The following is a 27,926-nucleotide window of genomic DNA, read 5'->3' as shown; positions in this document are numbered from 1 at the left end:
TTAAAAAGTGATTCATATAGGTAGTGGTCTGAGTGAATGACGTTGACGTCCGTAACATCAGCGCAGGAAGTCTATCGGTCTCATCGCCATTTCCGCGATACTAAAACACAGAGCTGACTGCAACTCCGATCCTCCATTTTGAGCTAATTTATCACCCTGACACATAGATGTGTTGCTGGACGGTACAGCAACATGACAGAAGGTGGATTTATGTTGCATTCATGGCCCAAGAATGTTCAAACTGCAGAGATTTGGACGCGTTTTGCGAGAAGTTCACGGGCACATTGGGCACCTACGAAGTGGTCTCTCCTCTGCTCTGCACATTTTACTGAAGACTCGTACGAGACCTCTGATCTGTTGAGGAGCGTTGGCTATAAGCCCGCATTGAAAGAGGGTGCAGTACCAACAATTAAAGAAAAAACAAGAAAACAAAAGTATTTATTTATTTTTTAAAGTGAGTTCAGTTACACCAGTCCTCCTGGAGTGTGAGCCAAGAGTTGTTGCTAAAACCTGGAACGGGACATATCGCTCGGGCAGTGACCTCCCCGCAGTTGTTGCTAAGACCGGTGACATCCTGTTCCGTCTTGGGTTTTAGTAATTGCCTGAGCCGAGCAGTAATGGCAGAGTACACAGTATGAAGAAAAGTGAATGAGTGGAGCAGCCGTCTGATTTCTAAACTGGATCTTGCTGCCATCTCGCCCTTACGTGGAAGAAGCGAATGAACGGAGAACTGAACGAACAATTGAAACTGTTTCAAAACAGTCGGCCACAAGATCGGCCTTCAAGAAGCGAGAACGCAGACGGGTAAGCTCCGACTCTCCTTTGGATACAAAACAACACTCGTCGTTTACCTGCATTTAGATTAATACATGTAACTTGTATTGTGTGTTTAAGTTACCAGTATAAGATTATTTAATTTGCTTCAGAATGTGATTGTCTCGGTTCATCTGATTATTTAATTAGCCTTTTACGTTTTATCAGTGAAAATGCATGCATGTACATGTATGCTGCATAAGTTATAACACCTATCCTGTTTTAATGAGAGTCAACCCACAATCAATGAAGTCAAATCAGTCTTAGTTGAGCAACTCGGTAACGGGATTTCTTACTTTCACCATAAATTTTTATTTATATGACTTTGGTCTATAGCTGTCAAAGGCGTCGGCCTTAAAACCGGTTCCCGCTGTGACGTCACGCACTCAGGGCTGGCTGGCTCAGCGGGGCAGCTCCAATGCCAACTTTGCGGTCAATTTTAACCCTCAAAAATATATATTTTTAAATTCCCATTTATGCAGCATACAAGAGTCAAGGATGGAGATACTATCCACTCAGAAATGTATTTAAAAATAAAAGGTTCTGCGTATCTGCTTTCAGGAGCAACTTGGCTTGCGTATTCATCTGCGTCTTTCACCTTGGCTATAAGTTCGAAATCGTCCTCAGATAACGGACAAATCTGAAGAGCTTTCATTGTCTTTTTCAAAAGAATCAGCATCAAGAACGCACACCACTGCAGAAAATAGTACAGAGTCTGTATGGACACAAAAGGCGGCAGTGGTGCATATGACGTCACACATGCAGCGCCGCCGACCTGTAAATCGCTGCGATCTAATAATGGCAGACAAGCTTTTAGTGATTATTGGAACAGAATTCAGATGCAAAAAAAAAAAAATTTTCAAGCCATTTTTTTTTTTTTTATTTATCGATGAACTTTACAACCATTTTGAACATATCACACACAGAAAACCCAGGATTTTAAGATGTAATTTTCTTTAGACTAGCACTTTAATAATCGTGGCATGATTGTACCAGGAACAAAATTGCCAACATATACATATAATACATACAATTTACAAGATTGGAAAAAATAATATACATAAGACAACATGAACAGTCTTACGGTAACAGCAAGAACATGATGATTTGTTTGTATGTCGCTGCACATTTTATCAGACGACACCCCGAGTCATTAGAGAGGGAGGTGTCGTGAAGCCTGTGCTGCAGGCCCTGGCAAGAGGAAGGAAAAAAGGCAACTTTACTATCTTGGTTCATGATTTATTTTCTCCTTACTCACAATTATTCCAGCATAAGGGAATTTTTTTTTCACAAATCTCAAACTTTATAGATTTAAAGGAAAGAAAAAAAGCCTGATCTTAAGGCAGACCTGCTGGATTTCTCATGCACGGGTTCCTGAGTAAGGGTGGGGGTGCTCGCAGCCCACTTGGGCCATTCTGTGATAGTGGACCATTAGGTGGTGGTCCATGTATATGGAAGCCATAGGGTCCATGAGGCCTTGATGGATGTGTGCCATGTGCAGCTGGTGGTCCTCTTGGTGCTGTGGGACCCCTTAATGGTTGTGGGTTTTGAGAGGCAGAAGAACTACAAGCAACAGGAGGACCATAGGGTGCTGAAGGGCCACAAAGAGGATGAGATTGCTGGGGGCCATTAGGAGCAGGAGAACCATAGAGTAGTGAACGAGTCTCAGAGGGACCATGTAGAAGTGGATGGCCGTGGGAGGTAGAAGGAGCTTGAGTTCCAGTTGAACCATGGGGTGGTGGTGACTCATGAGGGGGAGAACCCTGAGGAGATCCTTGAAGAATATTCAGTGGGAGAAGAGGAGGAGGCTTGGTTTTGGGATACGAGTCTAGACCGGAAGAAAAATAAACAAACAGATCAGGCTTGAAAAGTAATTTAAATTTCCAAAAACTAAGAAAAAATAAATAAATACACAAAGTGTCAAAACATGGCACGATCTCCTGAAATGTTCTTTCTGTACTGATTGCTTCCTCTGCATTTATTTAGCTATCCACATGGGCTACTTTATTTATAGAACAGTTAGCTAAGCAGACTTTTTGTGAAAGATCTCATCTCATTATCTGTAGCCGCTTTATCCTGTTCTACAGGGTCGCAGGCAAGCTGGAGCCTATCCCAGCTGACTACGGGCGAAAGGCGGGGTACACCCTGGACAAGTCACCAGGTCATCACAGGGCTGACACATAGACACAGACAACCATTCACACTCACACCTACGGTCAATTTAGAGTCACCAGTTAACCTAACCTGCATGTCTTTGGACTGTGGGGGAAACCGGAGCACCCGGAGGAAACCCACACGGACACGGGGAGAACATGCAAACTCCACACAGAAAGGCCCTCGCCGGACACGGGGCTCGAACCCGGACCTTCTTGCTGTGAGGCGACAGCGCTAACCACTACACCACCGTGCCGCCTTTGTGAAAGATATTAGAAGAATTTTTAAATGAATTGCAAATTCAAATGATATCCTCATCACCAGAAATACGGCTGGAATTGTTTCAGGTATCTTCACGTTAAATACAAAACCAAACAAAGCACAGAGTAATATCTAAAACGAGTCTCCATTAGGGATTCGAGTTGCTGTTTCTGTGGCCGATTCACAAATGGCATTATATTGCACATTATTCTATCCACACTGGCTGGATATGAGCAATCGCACGCTCTGATTGGCTACTCTACTACTAGGCTATCAGCTCATATACCATGAGTAGAGGAAAAACAAAATGGCGGAGCGTGTTGCTGAACCAACCGAGGACGAAATAAAAACTACTTGAAAAACAAGCCCCAAAAAATACAAAAAGCAACAAAATATGGAATGAAAATATTTGATGGTAAGAAAGTATCTTTATTTTTCAAGAATTATTATTATGGCATTTTTCCACAAATTGCTCCCGTCATTTCATCACATTGTTCACATTCTAAGTGGAAATTATTTTATCGGACGTTTTGTATAAAGTTTTTATTTGTCGAATTTGCAAAAAATAAAAATGCTCCGTTTCTCAAAATCCAGTGAATGTGGACAGAATAAAACAGTTATTCCACTCAATCTCGTCGTACATGGCTTATAGCCAACTTGGCACGACATGCCTCGTCGGCTATCAGCTCATGTACGACTCAATTTTGTGGAATAACTGTTAATTATGTTGTAATCTATACTATGTGGCCAAAAGTTTGTAGACACCTGACCATAATATGCTTGTTGGACGTCCCATTATAGATTTAACTCCTTTTTCTGTTATAATAATTTCAACTCTTCTGGGAAGTTTTTCCACTACAACCCCGATTCCAAAAAAAGTTGGGACAAATTGTAAATAAAAACGGAATGCAATAATTTACAAATCTCAAAAACTGATATTGTATTCACAATAGAACATAGACAACATATCAAATGTCGAAAGTGAGACCTTTTGAAATTTCATGCCAAATATTGGCTCATTTGAAATTTCATGACAGCAACACATCTCAAAAAAAGTTGGGACAGGGGCAATAAGAGGCTGGAAAAGTTAAAGGTACAAAAAAGGAACAGCTGGAGGACCAAATTGCAACTCATTAGGTCAATTGGCAATAGGTCATTAACATGACTGGGTATAAAAAGAGCATCTTGGAGTGGCAGTGGCTCTCAGAAGTAAAGATGGGAAGAGGATCACCAATCCCCCTAATTCTGCGCCGACAAATAGTGGAGCAATATCAGAAAGGAGTTCGACAGTGTAAAATTGCAAAGAGTTTGAACATATCATCTACAGTGCATAATATCCCATTATTTCCAGTGAATGTAAATGCTACGGTATACAAAAGACAAAGTGGGGTCTATTTGGGTCCCCATAGTGGAGCTATGCTCTGTGGGGTCGCCCTGCCTTTGTGGCGACGCTTATAAATAAAAAAATAATAATAATAATAATAAAAAATAAAACAACGTTGTCTACAACTATGTGCTTCCAAATTTGTGGCAACAGTTTGAGGAAAGCCTACATCTGGATGTGAAAGTCAGGTGTCCAAAAATATTTGGGCAAATTATAGTGTGCATAGTGCACGGATATAGAGAACAGAAAGCCATATTGGATTTGGCCCTACTGGGTGAATTATTCCTAGGTGGAGACTAGTTTTGGAAATGGCAAAGTTAAATACGATAAGAAAATGATAAATAAATGTATAGAAAACGTTAAGGTTAATGAAAAAAAAATATTGGTTTCTTGTGAAGTTTTTGCAGTTATTATAAATAAGAATGATTGGCCATTTACTATCATGCAGACAAAACAAGATCAACTGTGCGCTACTGCTCACTTGCGTATCCCCTCGCTCTCACTTGTATCAGAATGCAAGCAATCGAAGGAATAGGACACTTATTATAAATGTTGACTTCAGCAACCCTGAAACAAGTAAAGAGCAGTGTCTCTCCCCAGGGATTTCAAATAGCATCCTGGAAAACTGTCATTTTGAAATAGCATCAAAATCCACCCTATATGTTTCGTAAATACATTCAGTCGGTAAACAGGAAGTTGATGTGCGACAGACCTGAAAACGGTATACATGGCATAGAACCCCAAGCTGAAGTTTGGTACCAAGTGGCTATGATCTGTGGTTGCTGAGAAAAAGGGTGTTTCGGACGGACGGACAGAGGTAAACCAGTATTAAACCCCCCCCCAAAGCAGGGGTATAAATAATAACCTAGAATGACATTAAGTCTAATAATCTGTAATTAACCCATTTTAGTATTTCAAAATTACTAAAAAGTCACCAAAATTCATAGACGAGTTGAACCTCGCGTTAGGCTTGCCTTCTGAATCATCTTCGTTCCCTGGACATTTTCAGCACATTCTTAAATGTGTGTATACACACGTTATGTATAATGAATTTGTTTACAACTAAATAAACAAACAAATAACCTGGTGCGTTCACTGGATGCCCGTGAGCTGGCTTGGCTGTGCCGGTAGGTGGTGTCGGGTGCTCGTTGAGCGGGGGGACAGGACCGACAGGTATAGAGAGAAGGGGTGGAGGATTCCCCAGGCCTACAGGGACGCTGTTCATTATCTCCGGAGCCACTTTACCATCTACTTCAGGAGAGGTTGCTGAAGGAGAAGAGAAAGAAAATAAATAAATAAATAAATAAATAGTGATGTCCAGACCAGTTACGGTTTCTGGAAATGGGGCGTTTTATCAAAGTGACCGGACTAATATAAGATCATATCACAAAACATGGCACTGATAAACCTTTCACAAAGATATTTAAACTACAGATTTCCTGATATGATTCTCGTTTGCTTGTACTGCAACTATAAGATACAAGTTACCATTACAAGTTAGTGAAAAGAGAATAAACTGCATTTAAAGATTAAATTCTGGCTGTGACACAGGGGCACGAACGAATGTTGACAGTCGGTATCTCATTACAAACTTAACTGATTTGGCTTACGCCCGTTTTGTTATGGCACGTAGCTATCCAGCAACTTCAATATCAGTTAAAGGATAAGGCAACTTTTGTACAGTGTGTGTAATAGGAGAAAAACATATACGTAATCAATTCCGTTAATTATTTCCATTATATATCGAACATAAAAAAATATTTTTAACTTGGAAATCATGAATTGACACAGAGGAGTCGAAGTTGGAGGAGGCAGCCATTTTGAGATTGTGGGCAACTATAAACCAATCAGAATCTTTCGTTAATGCGCCTCCCTCTGATCTGTGACGTCACTGGGCCCATGAAAACAGTGTTTACAGACAGATCACTGTGATTAGGAGTCCCGGCGGGTGGCTTGTATTCGATTCGTTTATATCCCGACCTTGTCAGCTGTCAGATTTATGTTCATGGACCCGGTAAGCTGGTAAATAATATTTATTCATTTTTTTCTTTACCAAATTCTAACAGAAAACGAGAGCGCCCGAAAGGGAAAACCGAGCCGAGCCGCTTCGCGCATGCGCAGTAGGCTTGGTACGACAACTCCAAATAGGAGTCATTCAGGATTCAGCCATGTTTTTGCTCCGTGTTTTTACTCGACCAAAGTTATACAGTATTATGAGCTTTAAGTTGCATAAATAAAACCATTTGGTGAAACTTTGAAGAAGCGATTGTACTGGTTTTTTACCTTATTACCATGAAGCACTGAAGAGTTCTTTTCAGTGGTGGGCCGCATGACATCACGCAGTAGATCAATATGGCGGAACGCATCTTCGCTGAGCTCAGCGCAAGCCCATATTATTAAAAGTTAAAAGATACTGTTATGCGGTCTGTTCTTTCTCTATAAATTCCATGATCGATTACTTTAAATATTTATCTATCCATTTGTGGTGATTTTGTACAAAAGTTGCCTTTTCCTTTAAGGTTACCAAAAACTTTCAGATGGACACACGCACCGAAGAGACAACAGAACATACAGTACACACACACACACCTCATGATCCATTATTTTTCGACTCAACTCTAGCGAACACGGTGTCGCTGTGTTCAGCAGGAGAGCTCCATGCATACTCACCTTGCAGATGGTCCTGGCGGTTGTGTACATACGCAGTGATGGAGTCCAGCTCCTCTGGGTACAGGTGGAGGCCCTCGGCCATGAGGAGGAGCAGGTGGCGCGTGGCAGAGGGCACAGCATGGCGCTCTAGCTTGGCCCGCTCCAGGTAGTCATCAGAGAGCTCAGAAGCCCTTGCTGCTGCCTCCACAGGGTCACGCTGTCGCTGGGCACCACTCGCACGCCCATTCTGCACCATCACCAAGTCCAGAGCCTGCTCTCTGGGCATGTTACGGTGAACTGTGGGAGTGAAATGAAAACTCAGTCACAGGAGGGGGAAGGCTGCATATATGGCGCACAGTGAGAGTTACTGCAGTTTGTGCAGAATCAGCGCAGCAGCTCAGTGCCAGCATCAGACACACACTTTAACAATCAGAATGGGTTAAGTCATGAGTACGTAATGGCTGATATTTCTCTTTTTTTCGTTTAATTTTGCTTTAAATCAGTCTCTTAAAATGATTTCGGTTTATTAGCAGCAATTTCTGTATTAAATCAGGCTTGATATCTTCATTCACCCATGTAACCAGGACTATTGGAATACTCAATCATTGTAGTTCGTTTTAATTTCCTTCATACATCAAAATCTTCAGTGAAAAAACTGGTGGCTTTAGACAGAACAGTTAAATAATAATAGTTCAAGTAAATTAATTAAGCAATATAATACTAAGTCTCCCTGATTGTACCACATACAATATAACAAAATTCAAATGTGCACTTTACCAAGGAGGAGCCAAGTGGGTGGCAATAAAAACATTTTTAATCAATATTTTGCTTTTAACGTCTGCCTTACTGTATGCATGGGCGTCAATTTGCAATGGAAATTACATTAAAACAAAATTACTGCTCCTTTCACTTGTCTATTATGTGATCAAGGACAAAAGGAGGCAAAAGTATGGAAGGTGAAAGAGGCAACATGAACTTTTAAGAAACAAAAACGTGGTATAAACCATCTCATCTCATCATCTCTAGCCGCTTTATCCTGTTCTACAGGGTCGCAGGCAAGCTGGAGCCTATCCCAGCTGACTACGGGCGAAAGGCGGGGTACACCCTGGACAAGTCGCCAGGTCATCACAGGGCTGACACATAGACACAGACAACCATTCACACTCACACCTACGCTCAATTTAGAGTCACCAGTTAACCTAACCTGCATGTCTTTGGACTGTGGGGGAAACCGGAGCACCCGGAGGAAACCCACGCGGACACGGGGAGAACATGCAAACTCCGCACAGAAAGGCCCTCGCCGGCCACGGGGCTCGAACCCAGGACCTTCTTGCTGTTAGGCGACAGCGCTAACCATTACGCCGCCCTGGTATAAACCACTGCTTCCATAAAGATGTCCAATAAGAAGCATGCAAACATTTAAAATAACACACACACACACACTTTTTTTTTTTAATTACTACAGCTAAGGATAGCGTTTAGTTCTTATTGTATTTTGAATGTTTTAGATACGAAGCACAAAAATTTGATCCATCCTATTCCGCCTGCTCTAGTATAGTTTTGATACACGTACCATGCTCGTACACTTTGTGCTGTTCATGTGTATAATACACACAGTACATTAAACACCGCACTAACCTGAGACATGAATAAGAACACCTGGAGACCTGCTCAGTAATATAACTGCCCAAACAGCCAGTCAGGTGGCAGCAGTGCAACGCAGAACATAATGCAGATACGGGTCAAGAGCTTTAGTTAAATGAGAACTGAAGTCATTTTTAAACTTGCTTTATTTCTAAATTAACGTGTTATTCAGTTACGTTTCCGGTTTTAGTAACCTTATATCGTGACTCGTATTGGCAACTAAATGCAATTAAATATTATACTTATCAGCCGATTCGGTTTTTAGCCGTGTTGAATATAGTTCCTTTGGTCCACGGCAGGCGTCGCTTATCCACGCAATCTTCACGAGACTTGTGCGAGACTTCGAAACGTAAAGTGTCAGCCAGGTGTCAGTGCTGCCATTTTGAAAACTGTTTTCCAAACGAAGTATGGCACAAAAACAAGTTTAAATGACGATTACTGCCTACTTTTTTCAAACTTTCCTGATTGCTATCAAAGCAAACAAAACTTCCGGCTTGATTACGTCAGCATTCGAAAGAGGGCGCGCACGTCTTTTGACAACGTTGGCAGATGTTGGTCACTTTGATTTCCGCTGTACGTTTTACTTCCGTCCTACGAAGTCTCAACGAATCTCATTTACGCCCATTGCTTTGACATGTGGACTGATATATTACATAGCGTATTTCAAACACCCATAACTTGCTACAGCAGCGACAAAATAGCTGTCAGAAATGCATTCCTATATTTAATAAAATGAGATAAATAGAATTTTGATTTTAAAAAAATTGCCTTCAGTTCCCCTTTAATGTTCATATCAAACATGGATTTTTTTTTTTTTTGGGGGGGGGATGGGATGGGATTGAGCTTCATGACTTATGGTTGTTGGTGCCAGTATTGAGTATTTCAGAAACTAGTGACCATAAGTCTATGGTAACTTAGACAGCCACTCTTTACAACTGTGGTGAGCAGAAAAGCAGCGATGGCGGAGAAGGGTAGACTACAACATATCAGGTTCCACTTTGGTCAACCAAGAACAGGAACCCAAGGCTACAGCAAGCAAATGTTCAGCTAAAGACTGGAAAAACTTCACCTGGTCTTTTCACAATGATTGTATGCATTGCAGTGCTGTCACATGATGGACTGATTAAATAATTGCATGAATGAATATGTGCACAGTTGTTTGTATTAGTGGCTGATGAATGTATATGTTAAAAGTGTTTAACCACACACGTCCCCCCCAGCTGCATCTGACCAAGGACATACCGGCTGATCATAGGGATGCCTACCACCAAGTCAATGTATTTCCTTGATGCAAGTTTTAACTGGTTATTTTACTGTTGCTGCGAAGGGAACTTACTTTTGAGGGACTCTGAAAATATGACTACTGTGCATGAGCAGAGAGCGACATTAGTCTGTTCGACGAGGATACACGAGAGGGAACCATCAGCACGGACATCTTTCAGGGCCTGGGTCAAGCCCGACTCCGCCTGCAGGTAAAGCATTTCCACCATGAGGCCACGCTCCTGCAAACAGTGGCCTAATGATTTTGCGTAATTCCTTTGAAAGAAGAAGAAGAAGAAGAAAGCTTATTATTGAACTCCAGGCAGAAGGGAATAGAGAATCGTGTATGGGAGGATGCAGTATGGTGTTGACTGGTACGTGTTTTTATGAAAGGTTACAAAATCAAGCCAGCCATGCAGATTTAACCCCCCCACACACACACACCACACGTGTGCAGCTATCATTTTAACATCGCTTCGTTTCTGTCCAACTGTAAAGCCTAATTGATCAAGGAAACTATTTGTAGTCGTATATTTTTCAGCACTTCTTTATGTCCTCCATGAGAACGCCTGGGAGTCTCAGCAGGTCAGAGATGCCCCTCAATACCTAGTGACATGGGCTGCTCGACATTCCATCGCGGCATCGATAATTAATTTGCGCATGCGCAGAACGCTTGTCAACAAAGATGGCGGCGCCCATCGAAGCAAACTTTGACCATAAATACAGTCAAAATATTGAATTATCAAGCGATAATTGGCCTCAAATGTACTGAGCACCAGCAAAATATCGTGAACCCTTATAGATTCACGCGTTTCGAACTGCATCCATGCTAAAATCGTATGAATCCCATATAAACTGAATAGACGGTCATAGCCTCGTAGTGCTACTGTCAAAAATGTAGTGACTACGCACAAATCGTAGTGATTAGCATCTCTGGCAGGTTGAATATAATAAGAATGAACTCTACATAGTGGTCCTGTGGTTTCAGGTATGAAGAAAGAGCCACCAAAGTTTTAACAATTAGGCATTAAGTGTAGGTCATAAAAAGGATTTTCCCAACACCCAATTATTTCTGTTCAATGGACCGAAAGCCACTGAATTCAAATCACAGACTTCCAATTTTATTTATTTATTTAAAAATAGAACAATTAATGAATTTAGGGCCATGTGGCCCAAAATTCTCTGCTATTTTTTCCTGCTTCACCATGACCCAATTCAAGATACTACACCATGCATCACGTGGTGGGCTTTCCCTGTTCGTGCAAGGCATTGTGGGATACAAATTTGAAACAGGAGAGAAAAATGGAGGACGTGACTGCATGAATCAAATGTGAAAGACCAACTACAGTAACGGAAAGCGAGAAGAAAAGACGTTATGTTGCGAAGGAAAGGAAACGCAGGACCAAACTAATCAATATCGGCGGTCAGCGAGCACCTTGATGTGATCAGTTGTTCATTTAGCGACAGAATGATGTAACAGTCAGTGCACGGTCAAGGTAAACCTGTAGATGGCAGTAATACAACACTGTTTATGCCAGCTGCTGTAAAACCCAAAAGAAGAAGGCAAACCTGCGCATGCGCACACGGACTTCCTCTGTCTGCACGAAGTGAGCAATTTCATTTACATTATTTGTTCGGGAATCTCCTCAAATTAAATAACTTCCCAGCCACAGAATGGCCTGATATTTTTTTGAGATAAATAAACATACATCACAATGACCAAATTTCAGAGGGAACTAAATTTCACTGATTTTATGAACTCGAAAGGCCGTCTAGCTTCAATTTCTTTATTTAATTTAAAAGAGGTGGCTTAATATGTTTTTGTTGTTGATAATTTGTCTTTCTTGTTTGTTTGATGAATTCATAAATGTAGAGAGACATTTCAATGTAAAACAAAACAACAAGAAAACTTATTGCCCAAGAGAAATATCATTATGATTATTATGACAGTCAGCAACTGGCTAAAAAACTCTCAGTTCCAGGATGCTTTTACAGTGGTGCTTGAAAGTTTGTGAACCCTTTAGAATTTTCTATATTTCTGCATAAATATGACCTAAAACATCATCAGATTTTCACACGAGGCCTAAAAGTAGATAAAGAGAACCCAGTTAAACAAACGAGACAAAAATATTATACTTGGTCATTTATTTATTGAGGAAAATGATCCAATATTACATATCTGTGAGTGGCAAAAGTATGTGAACCTCTAGGATTAGCAGTTAATTTGAAGGTGAAATTAGAGTCAGGTGTTTTCAATCAATGGGATGACAATCAGGTGTGAGTGGGCACCCTGTTTTATTTAAAGAACAGGGATCTATCAAAGTCTGATCTTCACAACACATGTTTGTGGAAGTTTATCATGGCACGAACAAAGGAGATTTCTGAGGACCTCAGAAAAAGCGTTGTTGATGCTCATCAGGCTGGAAAAGGTTACAACACCATCTCTAAAGAGTTTGGACTCCACCAATCCACAGTCAGACAGATTGTGTACAAATGGAGGAAATTCAAGACCATTGTTACCCTCCCCAGGCGTGGTCGACCAACAAAGATCACTCCAAGAGCAAGGCGTGTAATAGTCGCCGAGGTCACAAAGGACCCCAGGGTAACTTCTAAGCAACTGAAGGCCTCTCTCACATTGGCTAATGTTAATGTTCATGAGTCCATCATCAGGAGAACACTGAACAACAATGGTGTGCATGGCAGGGTTGCAAGGAGAAAGCCACTGCTCTCCAAAAAGAACATTGCTGCTCATCTGCAGTTTGCTAAAGATCACGTGGACAAGCCAGAAGGCTATTGGAAAAATGTTTTGTGGACGGATGAGACCAAAATAGAACTTTTTGGTTTAAATGAGAAGCGTTATGTTTGGAAAAAGGAAAACACTGCATTCCAGCATAAGAACCTTATCCCATCTGTGAAACATGGTGGTGGTAGTATCATGGTTTGGGCCTGTTTTGCTGCATCTGGGCCAGGACGGCTTGCCATCATTGATGGAACAATGAATTATACCAGCAAATTCTAAAGGAAAAATGTCAGGACATCTGTCCATGAACTGAACCTCAAGAGAAGGTGGGTCATGCAGCAAGACAACGACCCTAAGCACACAAGTCGTTCTACCAAAGAATGGTTAAAGAAGAATAAAGTTAATGTTTTGGAATGGCCAAGTCAAAGTCCTGACCTTAATCCAATCGAAATGTTGTGGAAGGACCTGAAGCGAGCAGTTCATGTGAGGAAACCCACCAACATCCCAGAGTTGAAGCTGTTCTGTACGGAGGAATGGGCTAAAATTCCTCCAAGCCGGTGTGCAGGACTGATCAACAGTCACCGGAAACGTTTAGTTGCAGTTATTGCTGCACAAGGGGGTCACACCAGATACTGAAAGCAAAGGTTCACATACTTTTGCCACTCACAGATATGTAATATTGGATCATTTTCCTCAATAAATAAATGACCAAGTATAATATTTTTGTCTCATTTGTTTAACTGGGTTCTCTTTATCTACTTTTAGGACTTGTGTGAAAATCTGATGATGTTTTAGATCATTTATGCAGAAATATAGAAAATTCTAAAGGGTTCGCAAACTTTCAAGCACCACTGAACATTGAAACCTTGGGGGAGGGGGAAAAACAAAACCCACATAACTTTTTTTGTCCCATGTGCGTGAACTGATCATGAAATTGCATATTAAACTCCTTATTGATCTTGTATGCTTTAGATATTAGATTTGCTATAAATCTAGGCCCATTCTTAGTATTTTTTTAATGGATTTGCAATGTATCCTCATTTCCTTTACATTGATGATTAATTCAAGGGCTTGATTAATATTTTTGTATTTTCATATGTATAATAAACTAGATTTACTCTGCACTGTGCCACTTTGTTTCAGCTGAAATATGCTTTACACCAGTATTAATTTTAAAATGAGAAACTGCTTTATATTTTAACATGTAATCTGTCTTTGTATTAGGCTACATATCTGAAATATTCAGACAATTCAACTGTTTTCAATTCAACTGATTCATTTTGAAGCGACTCCAAGTGTCAAATCTGTCAATTAAATTATAAGTTATATAAATTAAAATGAGCTATTACAATCTGTTTTACAGATGTCAGTATTACATATAAACATTATACAGGACTCACTTGTTCAGTGTAATATCAGGCTAGGGATATAACACCATACAAGCAACAAAACTTCAATTCACTGATGGAGCACATGCACACAAGGAAATTCACACACACACACACACACACACACACACACACACACACACACACACACACACACACACACACACACAAAAAAAAAGGTTGCAAGCAATGTTGAGACATTTAACAATTATTCCATGAAATCGAGTTGTACATGAGCTGATAGCTGATGAGGCGAGTTAGCTATAAGCCATATACGATGAGATTGAGTGGAATAACTGTTTTATTCTGTCCACGTTCACTGGATTTTGAGAAACGGAGCATTTTTATTTTTTGCAAATTCGATAAATAAAAACTTAATACAAAACGTCCGACAAAATCATTTCTACTTAGACGGACTTCTTAAAAATCTATCGATGGCTGCATGAACTGACTTTAGATTAGATTAGATAGAACTTTATTGATCCCTTTGGGCGGGTTCCCTCAGGGAAATTAAAAATTCCAGCAGCATCATTACAGATAAACAGAGTAGAAAATGTAGAAAACTTCTAGATAAATTAAGTATTTACATATACAAATATTAAAAAAAAAAAAGAAAAAAAGTCCAGCAGGAGAGGTATTGCACATTTATATTGCACATTGTCCAGTATTGCTTTTTGTCAGGCTAGGCTACTGCTCCTTCCCATCCTCTGTCCTCCTGTTACCCCTCCTCCCCCCCCAGAGAGGAGTTTTGGGGGTTTTTTTGTAGAAAATGCCGTCTTGCTGTCGTGCCGAGGTATAGAATAGCTTTAGACATTTATTTAATTCTTCCCCGGACATTTCAGTTATGTCAATTTCAAACATCTTTGACCTTTTGAACCAGTCTAAAAAAAAAAAAAAAAAAAAAATATTCAACAAATTTTAAGGCTTTAAAGGAACAGTCCACCGTATTTCCATAATGAAATATGCTCTTATCTGAATTGAGACGAGCTGCTCCGTACCTATCCGAGCTTTGCGCGACCTCCCAGTCAGTCAGACGCAGTCAGACGCGCTGTCACTCCTGTTAGCAATGTAGCTAGGCTCAGTATGGCCAATGGTATTTTTTGGGGCTGTAGTTAGATGCGACCAAACTCTTCCGCATTTTTCCTGTTTATATAGGTTTATATGACCAGTAATATGAAACAAGTTCAGTTACACAAATTGAAACGTAGCGATTTTCTATGCTATGGAAAGTCCGCACTATAATGACAGGCGTACTAACACCTTCTGCGCGCTTCGGCAGCGCATTGATACGGAGCTCAGATATCAATGCGCTGTTGAAGCGCGCAGAAGGTGTTAGTACGCCTGTCATTATAGTGCGCACTTTCCATAGCATAGAAAATCGCTACGTTTCAATTTGTGTAACTGAACTTGTTTCATATTACTGGTCATATAAACCTATATAAACAGGAAAAATGCGGAAGAGTTTGGTCGCATCTAACTACAGCCCCAAAAAATACCATTGGCCATACTGAGCCTAGCTACATTGCTAACAGGAGTGACAGCGCGTCTGACTGACTGGGAGGTCGCGCAAAGCTCGGAAAGGTACGGAGCAGCTCGTCTCAATTCAGATAAGAGCATATTTCATTATGGAAATATGGTGGACTGTTCCTTTAAAGATGAAGAATGTAAACAAGCTGGCAAAATGACAGGAGCAATTTGTGAAAAATGCTATAATAATAATAATAATAATAATAATAATAATTCTTGAAGAATAAAAAAAGAAGATACGTTCTTACCATCAAATACTTTCATTCCATATTTTGTTGCCTTTTTTTTTTGTATATTTTGGGGTTTTGTTTTCGAGTAAAGTTTTTATTTCGTCCTCGATTGTTTCAGCAACACGCGCCGCCATTCTGTTTTTCTCTACTCACAGTAGATGAGCTGATAGCATAGTAATAGAGTAGCCAATCACAGCGTGTGATTGATCATATCCAGTGAATGTGGACAGAATAATATAAAGTATTATACAAGTTAGAATATTAATTTTTTTTAAATAACAATAATTCCAGTTCATAGTGTGCCAAATACTCACAATGTCTGGTTGTTCAAAGAAATCACGACACAGTCAGCAGGCTGCTTGGCTCCATCTCCGTGGAAATGTTGATAAAACCTCTGGTACAGGGCACCATGCTCATCTCGATCCTTCAGGGAAGTAACTGACAAGAAAAAAAAAAATTCTGTACAAACAAGTATAGAGCACACCACATAGTAGAAATGAAAAAAATCTTAGAAAGGTTTTTCATACAAGTGGACTACTGACACTTTGAGAGCCTTTAATAAGACAGTAATTACAATAGACATTGTTTAAATGTATACCTTAGAATAATTACCATTTGGCTCATGAGGTGAAGGTTCATATGATTTATAGTCTGTAGCGTCAGTGTGATCATCACTCATTTCCAAATTTTCAAAGCTGAAAACAAAGATTGACATAAATTAAGGTTAAAAAAAAAAAAAAAATCAGGGCTTTGATGGAAGACTTACTTTCAGGTAAATGTCATTTCCAAGGACTGCCATCATATTGGAATATCTATGTTAGCCATAAGTTTGATATGGATGTACCTTTCCGCTTCATGGCGCGAGTCTTTTCTTTCCTCCCGACCAGGATATGGCTGACTTCGGAAAGGTTGAAAAGGTTTCGCTCCACTAAGACAAGTTAAAGAAATGGGAACTCAGACTCAGTAATAGTGCAAAGCAAATGTGAAACCTGCTGACTCTGGTTTAGTTTACACCCAGAATGCTTTTAAAAAGGCTGCCTTTCATTATAAATATTTCCTTTTTTTTTAGGTTTTTAAAACTTATTTGATGCATCACGAACACAAAGCTTTCTTTAAGAATTATTCTACGGACATTAAGCAGCACTAACGTTTAACTATTGTCCAATCCCAAATCAGAAAACGTTTCGACGGTATGCTGAAATTGAAATTAAAACTGAAAACAATGATTTGTAAATAATCTTTAACCTGTATTGCACTCAAAACAATACAACAGCACATTATTTGATGTTTCACCTCATGAATTTTATTGGCCCCCCTCAAAAAAACAAACATTTAAAAAAAAAAAAGTTGGGACAGTAAACATTTACCACTTTGTAATGCTGCCATTCCTTCTCACTTAAAAGAGGGACTGAAGACACCAAGTAATGAAGCGTTTCAGGTGCTGTTTTGTTCCATTCTTCCTGCAAACAGGTCTTAAGGTGTGCAACAGTACAGGGTCATGGTTGTTATATTCTCTCTTGGGGACGGAGGGAACAGGCGCCCTCTTCTTCCATAGCCATGCCTTTATAATGTGTGCAGAATGTGGTTTTGTATTGTCTTGTTGAAATATCCCTGGAGATGATGTCATCTTGAAGGCAAAATATGTTGCTCCAAAATCTCAGTGTACTTTTTGGCATTAATGCTGCCATCACAGAAGTGCAAGTTGCCTTTGCCAAGGGCACTAACACAACCCCATACCATGACAGACCCTGGATTTTGGACTCGCTACTGGTAAGTCTGGATGGTCCTTTTCATCTTTGGTTCGGAGCACACGCCGTTCATTTCTTCCAAAAAAAAAAAAAAAAAAGACCTGGAATACTGGTTTGTTTGAGGACAGTACACGTTTCCACTGTGTGATGGTCTATCCCAGATGCCCAGAGACATCAACAACGCTTCTGGACACAGTTAATATAAGGCTTCCTTTTTGTACAGTAAAGTTTTAACTGGTATTTGTGAATGTAACATATTTTAGTGCTGGACAAAGATTTGCCCAAGTAATCCCCAGCCCATGTGATTATATCAGCTACAGCTGAATGACTGTTCTTGATGCAGTGCCATCTGAGGAATCAGAGATCACGGGTGTTCAGCTTAGGACTGCGCCCTTGCCCTTTATGCACTGAAATTCCTTGAATCGTTTAATGATATTATGCACCGTAGAGAGTGAACTATCCAAATCCCTTCATAACTTTCTTTGAAGAACGTTATTGAAATGTTTAAAAACAGTTCTCATACACTACCATTCAAAAGGTTGGGGTCACTTTGAAATGTCCTTATTTTTGAAAGAAAAGCACTGTTCTTTTCAATGAAGATCACTTTAAACTAATCAGAAATCCACTCTATACATTGCTAATGTGGTAAATGACTATTCTAGCTGCAAATGTCTGGTTTTTGGTGCAATATCTCCATAGGTGTATAGAGGCCCATTTCCAGCAACTCTCACTCCAGTGTTCTAATGGTACAATGTGTTTGCTCATTGCCTCAGAAGGCTAATGGATGATTAGAAAACCCTTGTACAATCATGTTAGCACGGCTGAAAACAGTTGAGCTCTTTAGAGAAGCTATAAAACTGACCTTCCTTTGAGCAGATTGAGTTTCTGGAGCATCGCATTTGTGGGGTCGATTAAATGCTCAAAATGGCCAGAAAAATGGCTTGACTATATTTTCTATTCATTTTACAACTTATGGTGGGAAATAAAAGTGTGACTTTTCATGGAAAACACAAAATTGTCTGGGTGACCCCAAACTTTTGAACGGTAGTGTATGTTTGTTGACAAACTTAAGATCTTCAGTCCATCTTTGCTCCTCAAAGACGGGGCCTTTTCTGGATACCGATTCGGTGCCAGATCATAATTACAATTACCTGTTGACATCACCGGTTTCAAATCGCATCATTTAATTGTTTTAACCTCATTACTCGCCCTAAACTGCCCCAGCCCCAACTTTTTTTGGAATGTGTTATAGGCCAGAAACACATGAATGGATGTATATTCACAAAATAAATGAAGTTGACCAGACAAAACAAAAAATATCTAGGGTTCATACTGTCCACAATTAAATACAAGTCAAAGTACATTTAGAAATCACAGCTGGGTAATTCCGCCCCAAATCACCAGATTTAGAAAAATGTTCACCACTGACCATCTCAGATTTGCTTCATACTTTCTGGAAATATCGTCAGTGTGCCCAATAAATAGTGTACAAAATTTTAGGCTTGTACCTTCATTAGTTTCTGAGATATAGGAGCTTAAAAAAGGGGCGTGGCCCCAATTTCACTGTTGAAACGCGTGCTAAAGAAAACGGACCTAACTTCCATAAGTCATTACTTTTAAACTAATCATGCAAGATACATGAAATTTTCAAGGATTGTTCTTCAGTGCCAGACGCCTTTAAATACTAAAATAGAAAGTTCACAGTTCAATATTTGCCAAGTTATGGCTTGCTGAAAATCATAAAAAAAAAATTAAAAAAATGTGCTTTGGAGCAACTTTGATGCCCCATATCTCCATATTAAAGCACACCAGATCTTTCAAATTTTCTTATTACTCATGTTATAGTACTCTTTAGGCAACTAGGTGTGTGTTCAAAAGAAATCAAACTTTGATTTATTACGCTTTAAAAAAAAAATTTGCGCCTATAATTCAAATGCGTATTACAAATGTATGACAAGGTCTACCATAAAAACAATTAAACCACTGGAAAGAGCTTGTTTTGATTAGCAAATGCACAAAAATATGAAGTTGGTACCCTAAACCAAACTATAAATATTAAGGTATCAAGTATGGCACGTTTTACGATGAAACAGTGAAATTGAGGCCACGCCCCCAGAAACTAATGAAGGTACAAGCCTAAAATTTTGTACACTATTTATTGGGCACACTGACAATATTTCCAGAAAGTATGAAGCAAATCTGAGATGGTCAGTGGCGAGGCCTCTGGTGATTTCACATGGATTGACCTGGCTTTCTTTCTTTTTTTAATTTGCATTTTCCATACAGCCTCAACTTTTTCTGATTTGGGGTTGTAAATTTCAGTGGTGGGAAAAATAAATAAATCAACAACAAAAAAAAGGAACGAAGATAAAAATTCAAAAGAACTTTCTTGAATGTACAATTTAATTGTGAACATAATTCACATGTACACAAACTTTGCTTCAGCTTTCTGTCTGAATATCAAATTACTGACTACCTGTCATTGCTTTATACCTTACATAATTCACTTTTATAGGAGCAGGGATCTGTTTCTGATGCTCACATGATGAGCAGGTATTAAATTCTCTCTCTTTGTAAAGCAGTGGTTTCCAAATTGAGGTTTGTGAAACATAACCAGGTCTTTTTTTTATTATTTAAATATCTGACAGTGCTGGAAACGGCATCCCATAATTCTCAATGACAGTATATTTATTACCGAGTTCTTCTAAGGATTAGCTGTTTTAACAGCACGCTTGAACAGGTTTAATCCAAACCTCAGTACCTCATAAACAAGTAGCCTCGTGGTGCCCTGGACACATCCCAGTCTCTCAAACCTGTGGTCAGTCCTCTGTAACGTGATGTGGAGATACTGTGAAATGACCATTTTAGTGTTCCAGGAAATGAAACCTCAGTGATTTAATTTAAAAAAAAAAAGAGGCTTGCGCATCTCTCATAACCCAACGGCATCGTTAGGCCCTTTAACCCTGGGTATTTTCACCCTCAAATAAAGTAATAGATTAATAGAAAACAACTGACTGAAATAGACTGGAACTTGACTTGTAGTGCGTGATGACGGGGGAAGCGGAGGATATAATTGAGTGCTGCAGAGTGCACATTCAATTTTGGTAACCACCAAAAAATGTTTTTTTTTAAACCCCAAAAAAGTGGATTGTTTTTCAGAATGAAAACAGATGGCTGTGGGTGTATATATAGAATACATCAACAATGTAACCTGTCACATTACGTTGATGCACAAAACCCAGTCCGTGTAGCCTGGTTATGTTGAATTTATAACGCAGGGTCTGTATGATTAGCGTGCCAGACGAGCTCAAAGGTTCGAGTGGTTTAATGAATATGTACAGTGGTGGTCTATTTGCCCTGACATAATTTAATCATATGTTTTAATGCTACATGTAGCTTACCCAGAACCAGCCAGCCGACCACACCATAGCCAGCCTTTGGCACGTTAGTCACGTATAGGGATAAAATAGTCGTTTCGCCATGTATTATTAATGTCAACATAAATGTGTGTTTTCCAGATACTACAATTGAGCTGCTGCAGTCAACTGAGCCTGGATGCATTGGAGAAAATGGTATTTTTGTGTATGAGTGAGTGAGAAAGAAAGAAACTTAGAAGACATATTTATACAGGGGGCTGCAAAAGTAGGTATACAGTAAGGATTATACACGAACAGCACTTCGCACTCAATGTGCGTGCGCTACTTGACAAAGAATTTCCCAACAGGTGGATTGGACGTCGGGGAGCCGTTGACTGGCCACCCCGTTCGCCGGATCTCACCTCTATGGATTTCTTTTTCTGGGGATGTGTAAAAGATAACGTGGCTTGCGTGTGAAAACCCTGTTGATGCCATGGTTCAGTTCATGCGGGATGCTTGCCAGGAAATTGATGCTGATAAAGACCTTTGTGCCAGTGTGTGCATGGGTGTCCACACTCGACTAGTGGAGTGTGTGAAAGAAAAGAAAAAAGAAAGAAAGCACAACTTTATTCATCACACACTTGTGAAATTTCCTCTCTGCATTTAACCCATCTGAAGCAGTGCACACACACACACACACACCCAGAGCAGTGGGCAGCCACGCTAACAGCGCCCGGGGAGCAATCAGGAGTTAGGTGCCTCGCTCAAGGGCACCTCAGCCCAAGGCCGTCTCATATTAACCTAACCGCATGTCTTTAGGCTATGGGGGAAACCGGAGCACCTGGAGGAAACCCACACAGACACGGGGAGAACATGCAAACTCCACACAGAAAGGCCCTCACCGGCCACGGGGCTCGAACCCAGAACCTTCTTGCTGTGAGGCGACAGCGCTAACCACTACACCACCGTGCCGCCCAATGGCACGGTGAATGGCGGGGGCAAAACAGTTTGAACATTTGAGGGATTAATATGTTTGTATAATCAATAAAATAATGTTTTGTGCAAATGTCCCCCCCCCCATTACTGTATACCTACTTCTGCAGCCCCTGTATGATTGTTGGCTTGTGAGATGAGACGTCATCTGGGATTTTGAACTTTATTATAATAATAAACAATAACAACAAAGCTTAGAATTTGTGTCGTTGTGGTCCTAAAGGAGAGATACGTGAATGAGAAATTATTTTTATTAAACTGATTATTAAATATCACTTGTAAAATTTAATCATCAACTGACACATGCCTCAGTTTCCTGAGACATTATGTTGATGAGAACTTAATAATGAGACAGAAACTGAAGTGAAATACATAAATTCATACATATGAAGTGAAATACATAAATTCAAAAACAGCAGTGGGGAAAAAAAAAAAATCAGTAATAAAGATGACGTAACCTTTGAATGGGTGGCATAGTGGTTAGCACTGTTGCCTCACAACAAGAAGGTTCTGGGTTCGAGCCCAGCGGTGAACGAAGGCCTCCCATGTTCTCCTGAGAGACTGTGCCGAGGAGCTCACAGATGTCTTTACAGACATCTTCAACGTCTCGTTGAGCCAGGCTGTTGTCCCCACGTGCCTCAAAACCACAACCATCATCCCGGTCCCGAAGAAGCCGTCTCCCTCCTGCTTCAACGACTACCGCCCTGTCGCACTCACTCCCATCCTCATGAAGTGCTTCGAGTGGCTAGTCATGAGGCATATCAAGTCTGCCCTCCCCCCTGCCCGGGACCCTTTCTAGTTTGCACATCAGTCCAACCATTTGACCGATGACGCCATCTCCACTCAGCCCTCACCCACCTGGAGACAAAAGACTCATGTGTCAGAATACTGTTCTTAGACTTTAGCTCAGCATTCACACAATCATTCCTCAGCAGCTCATTCACAAACTGGACCAGCTGGGACTCAACACCTCCCTGTGCAACTGGCTGCTGGACTTCCTGACGGGGAGACCACAGACTGTACGGGTCGGCAGCAACTCCTCCAGCACCATCACACTGAACACGGGGGCCTCCCCCCCCCCAAGGATGTGTGCTAAGCCCCCTCCTCTTCACTCTGCTGACCCACGACTGCACACCAACATCCAGCTCAAATCTCTTCATTAAGTTTGCGGATGACACGAGTGTGGTGGGTCTCATCAACAATGGCGATGAGACAATCTACAGGAGTGAGGTGAGCCGCTTGGCCATGTGGTGCAAGGACAACAATCTCTGCCTGAACGTGGAGAAGACGAAGGAGATTGTTGTGGACTTCCGGAGAGCGCACACCCAGCATGCTCCACTATCTATCGACGGTGCTGCAGTGGAGAGGGTGAGCAGCACCAAGTTTCTGGGTGTGCACATCTCTGAAGACCTGTCCTGGAGCAACAACACCGCATCACTGGCCAAAAAAGCCCAACAGCACCTGTACTTCCTCCGCAAACTGAGGAGAGCAAGAGCCCCGGCCCCCATCATGCACACTTTCTACAGAGGCACCATTGAGAACATCCTGACTAACTGTATCACCGTGTGGTTTGGCACCTGCACCATGTCCTGCTGCAAGACCCTGCAGCGCATCGTGAGAGCAACTGAGAGGATCATTGGTGTCTCTCTCCCTTCTCTTATGGATATCTATAACTCCCGCCTCACCCACAAAGCCATCAGGATTGCAAGTGACCTCACCCACCCATCTCACAGCCTCTTCAGCCTGCTGCCGTCGGGGAGGAGACTGCGGAGTCTCTGGGCCAAAACCAGCAGGCTCAAGAGCAGTTTCTTTCACCAGGCAGTTAGGAGGCTCAACTCCCTCCCTGTTCTGCCCCTCCTCCCCCCTCTGCCCCCTGCCACAGATTCTGCTCGCACACCCCCCTGCCCCCCCTTCAGCATCTGACATGTCATCCTCACAGTTCCCCTCCCCAAACACACACATACATCATCCATTAACACACTGAACTCAGGGACTGCACATCTCACTTTACCTCGCTCATTTGCACTATTCCGCACTACCTCACCTTAACAGCTGCTAGTTTGTTTATACTGCTTATTTCATGTTTACCTGCTATACCTCAAGTGCCCTTGACTGTTTATTTGCACCAATTTGTGTGCGTGTCTGTATACACGAGTGTTTAGTCTACGTCTAGTTCTTATCTAGAGTGTTTATACTGTTTATATTGTTTTTTTTCAATTATTCTATTTTTTTATGTATTGCATTGCCTGTTTGCACCGTGGGTCAGAGAGGACTGAAATTTCATCTGCGCTGTATGTCGAGCATGTATAGCATATTTGACAAAGTTGACTTGACTTGAATGTGAGATGGTTATGTTAGCCTTTGTTATGAGCTAACGTTAGCCGGTGTTATGTTGGCTTTGGCGGTCTTGTTACTGTTGTTGGTCTTAACTCCGCCCCCCCGCTGACGTAAGCGGTTCTTTCCTCTGGCCCAGCAGAGAGTTGGTGCTAGCCTGGAACCGGTTTTTCTGGCCCCAGAGCCAGTTCTTTGTCAGTAGAAACAGAAAACCCGGTTCCAAACTAAGCACTGGCCCCGAACCAGCCCTGGAACTGCTTTGGTGGAAAAGGGGCATCTATGGAGTTTGCATGTTCTCCCTGTGTCTGCGTGGGTTTCCTCCGGTTTCCCCGACAGTCCAAAGACATGCAGGTTCGGCTAATTGGTGGCTCTAAGGGTGTTTTCACACTTGGTCCCTTTCAGCCATCCAACCGAACTCAGATCGATGACTCAGCATTTTTTGCACATATGTGAACACTCCAACCGTACCCAGATCCCTTTAAAGCGAACCGAACTGAGACCACCTCAGGAGGTGGTCTCAGTACGGTTCGCCTAATCTGCGCATTGTGAACAAAAAGCGCACCGGGTTCACTTCGCCGTTTTCACTGTAGTTTAACCTTCTTCGTTTGCCGTAGTTGGTCACGTGACTGTAGCAGGGAAACTCAACTTCCTTTTGGAACTTACCACAGCCGCTTTACAGTTCTCTGAACTTACTGACTGATGAATCGGCCACAATAATATAGCTATATTATAAATATATAATTTAAATAAATAAATAAATAAATATAAAATAAATGTATTTTCCTTAATCCGCACTATTTTGATCAAAGAATACAGCAGGGCAAGCATGGCAGCAGACATTTTGATTCAAGAGAAAATTACCCAGAATTCCGTGCACTGGGGGTCTGAGGGCTCTAGAGGACCTGGTGTGAACAGAAAGAGGACTGAAGGCCTCTGCATGCTCTTGCGACAAGGCTTTCACAGATAGCTTTTTGCAGACAGTTGTAATTTATCGTTGAGCGGGGAGTAATAGGCGTGCGCGATGTTATTCACCGCCACAACGCAAGGGGGCGCGAAGTCGCTAGGAGTAGTTGGTGGGTGTGGTTAGTGGAGTGTTTATCCTCCGGTTACTTATAATGACTAGAACTTTTTTTTTTTTTATAATGACTAGAACTGGAGTCGTATAGATGTACGTACTTCCTCAATCAACCGCTCTTCGTGCTGCTCCATCTTCGCTCGTGTTTTTAAAAATGCCGGTCGTAAAAACAAACCGGGAAAGTAGAGAAGCGGAAGTGCGTGTACAGCAGACCAATCAGAGCCCTCTTGTCTGCGGCGCTGTCTGCGAGGCTTCTGCGGTGGTCACAATTTTTGGGAGGTGCGCGCAGAGCGTCTGCGAAGGTGGGGGGGCTACGCAGACACTGTCTGCGACGCTATCTGCGAGGACTGGGTTGCCAGCATAAATTGGCCTTAATAGGCGTGCGCGATGTTATTCACCGCCACAACGCAAGGGGGCGCGAAGTCGCGAAATCACTAGGAGTAGTTGGTGGGTGTGGTTAGTGGAGTGTTTATCCTCCGGTTACTTAAAATGATTAGAACTGGAGTCGTATAGATGTGCGTACTTCCTCACTTCCTTGATCAACCGCTCTTCGTGCTGCTCCATCTTCGCTTGTGTTTTTAAAAATGGCGGTCGTGAAAACAAACCAAACCGGGAAAATAGGGAAGCGGAAGTGCGTGTACAGCGGATGTAGAGTGGACCAATCAAAGCCCTCGTCTGCGAGGCTTCTGCGGTGGTCACAATTTTTGGGAGGTGCGCGCAGAGCATCTGCGCAGGTGGGGGGGGCTATGCAGACGCTGTCTGCGAGGCCATCTGCAAGGACTGGGTTGTCAGCAGAAATTGGCCTTGAGGCCCCATCAGAGCTTAACTGAACCAGAAAGAGAACCCAGTCCTCTTTGTAATAAATTCACAGTGTGAACACAAAAAGAACCGAGTTCTTTTTCTGTTGGTCCACTTAAAGAGGACTGAGTCTGGTTCCTTTAAAGGGGACCAGGTGTGAAAACACCCTAAATTGACTGTAGGTGTGAATGCGTGTGTGAATGTGTCCTGTGGTGATCTGGTGACTTGTCCAGGGTGGACCATAGTCAGCTGGGATAGGATGGGATGGGATAGGATAGGCTCCAGCTTGCCTGCAGAACAGGATAAGCAGCTACAGATGATGGATGGATGGATGAATCCTTGACTGTTTGTTGTGCAGCTTATAAAGGTGTTAAATACCCGCGGGAGAGATGAGACAGCCTCCGCCTGCTGGGCCCAGTCCGCGCCCACGACCACATGGGCAACCGGCTACCCGTTTAACACTACAGGGGAGAGAGAGAGAGAGAGAGAGATCCCTTACAGGTTATAAACCACAACATGACAACTAACCAGTTAGCTACAGTCACTACACAGCCGACTAGCCATGTAGTTATTAGACGCTCTTTAGCTAGTTATTAAAACGGGCAAATAACAGCATTACAGCTCATTTACCAGACTGAAACGCCATGTAGCTAACCTAGCTAAAAGACAGATATATAACATTTTAGGTTCGCTAACAGTAAACTCCTTCTTGGTAATATTTAGCACAGAAAATTCGAGCTCGGTAATGTATTAGCTAATGCTATGCTAGCTGAAGGGGCCAGTAGTAAACCTAGCTAGCTAACATCGAGATGCTAGTTCATTTAAAGTAGCAATACCTGGCGTGAATGACGTGCAGTTCTGCTAGTAGCAGCAAAATAAACACCTTCTGAACTTCGGCAGGAATCTGGAAAATTCGGGAAAACTGAATGCAGAGCTGAAATAAATCAAGCCCCAAATTGTTCTCCCAGCTCTGGAGCTGTGATCCTTCCTCAGTAGGAGCTGAGGGAGTTTGTAGGAGTGAACAGCGCCACCTGCTGTACTGTCAGGACAAACACTGCACAGAGCAGCTGCACTTATAATTAATTCAGCCCATCCATCCATCCATCTATCCATCCAGTAGCAGGAAAAAGTCTGGACACACCTCCTAATTCAGTGGTTTTTCTTTATCTCATCTCATTATCTCTAGCCGCTTTATCCTGTTCTACAGGGTCGCAGGCAAGCTGGAGCCTATCCCAGCTGACTACGGGTGAAAGGCAGGGTACACCCTGGACAAGTCGCCAGGTCATCACAGGGCTGACACATAGACACAGACAACCATTCACACTCACATTCACACCTACGGTCAATTTAGAGTCACCAGTTAACCTAACCTGCATGTCTTTGGACTGTGGGGGAAACCAGAGCACCCGGAGGAAACCCACGGGGAGAACATGCAAACTCCGCACAGAAAGGCCCTCGCCGGCCACGGGGCTCGAACCCAGACCTTCTCGCTGTGAGGTGACAGCGCTAACCACTACACCACCGTGCCGCCCCGTTTTTCCTTATTTTTAATTAATTAAAAAGGCACTTCAT

At 41.8% G+C, this 27,926-nt stretch overlaps 1 protein-coding gene across 2 annotated transcripts; it reads right to left on the bottom strand.

The window, feature by feature from the left end:
• Positions 1-1,705: 1,705 nt before the first annotated feature.
• On the bottom strand, positions 1,706-27,377 carry si:ch211-216l23.2 (uncharacterized protein LOC565061 homolog). 2 transcript variants are annotated; one of them, XM_060923833.1, is made up of 10 exons: positions 27,191-27,377; positions 26,733-26,815; positions 16,895-16,978; positions 16,663-16,745; positions 16,365-16,488; positions 10,242-10,441; positions 7,283-7,558; positions 5,696-5,878; positions 2,162-2,641; positions 1,706-2,004 (listed from the first exon to the last, which is right to left on the bottom strand). In XM_060923833.1, the coding sequence occupies exons 2-10, from the start codon at positions 26,789-26,791 to the stop codon at positions 1,967-1,969; spliced, it is 1,527 nt and encodes a 508-aa protein (XP_060779816.1). In that variant the 5' UTR covers positions 26,792-26,815; positions 27,191-27,377; the 3' UTR covers positions 1,706-1,966. The 2 variants fall into 2 exon arrangements, with proteins under 2 accessions (XP_060779816.1, XP_060779817.1); XM_060923834.1 differs by lacking the exons at positions 26,733-26,815; positions 27,191-27,377 and adding an exon at positions 17,418-19,253.
• Between the last annotated feature and the right edge of the window lie 549 nt (positions 27,378-27,926).

This window comes from Neoarius graeffei, chromosome 6 (assembly GCF_027579695.1).
Source record: "Neoarius graeffei isolate fNeoGra1 chromosome 6, fNeoGra1.pri, whole genome shotgun sequence".
Lineage (NCBI taxonomy): Eukaryota > Metazoa > Chordata > Actinopteri > Siluriformes > Ariidae > Neoarius > Neoarius graeffei.
This window is presented reverse-complemented; position numbering and strand designations above follow the sequence as displayed.

Excerpts from the sequence above, each read along its gene's own strand:
- si:ch211-216l23.2 (XM_060923833.1), bottom strand. The coding sequence starts at position 26,791 with ATGTGGTCGTGGGCGCGGACTGGGCCCAGCAGGCGGAGGCTGTCTCAT. Across the intron at positions 2,642-5,695 it reads GCATCCAGTGAACGCACCAG|ACTCGTATCCCAAAACCAAG; the intron begins GTTATTTGTTTG and ends CTTCCGGTCTAG. Across the intron at positions 2,005-2,161 it reads GTGCATGAGAAATCCAGCAG|GGCCTGCAGCACAGGCTTCA; the intron begins GTCTGCCTTAAG and ends TCCTCTTGCCAG.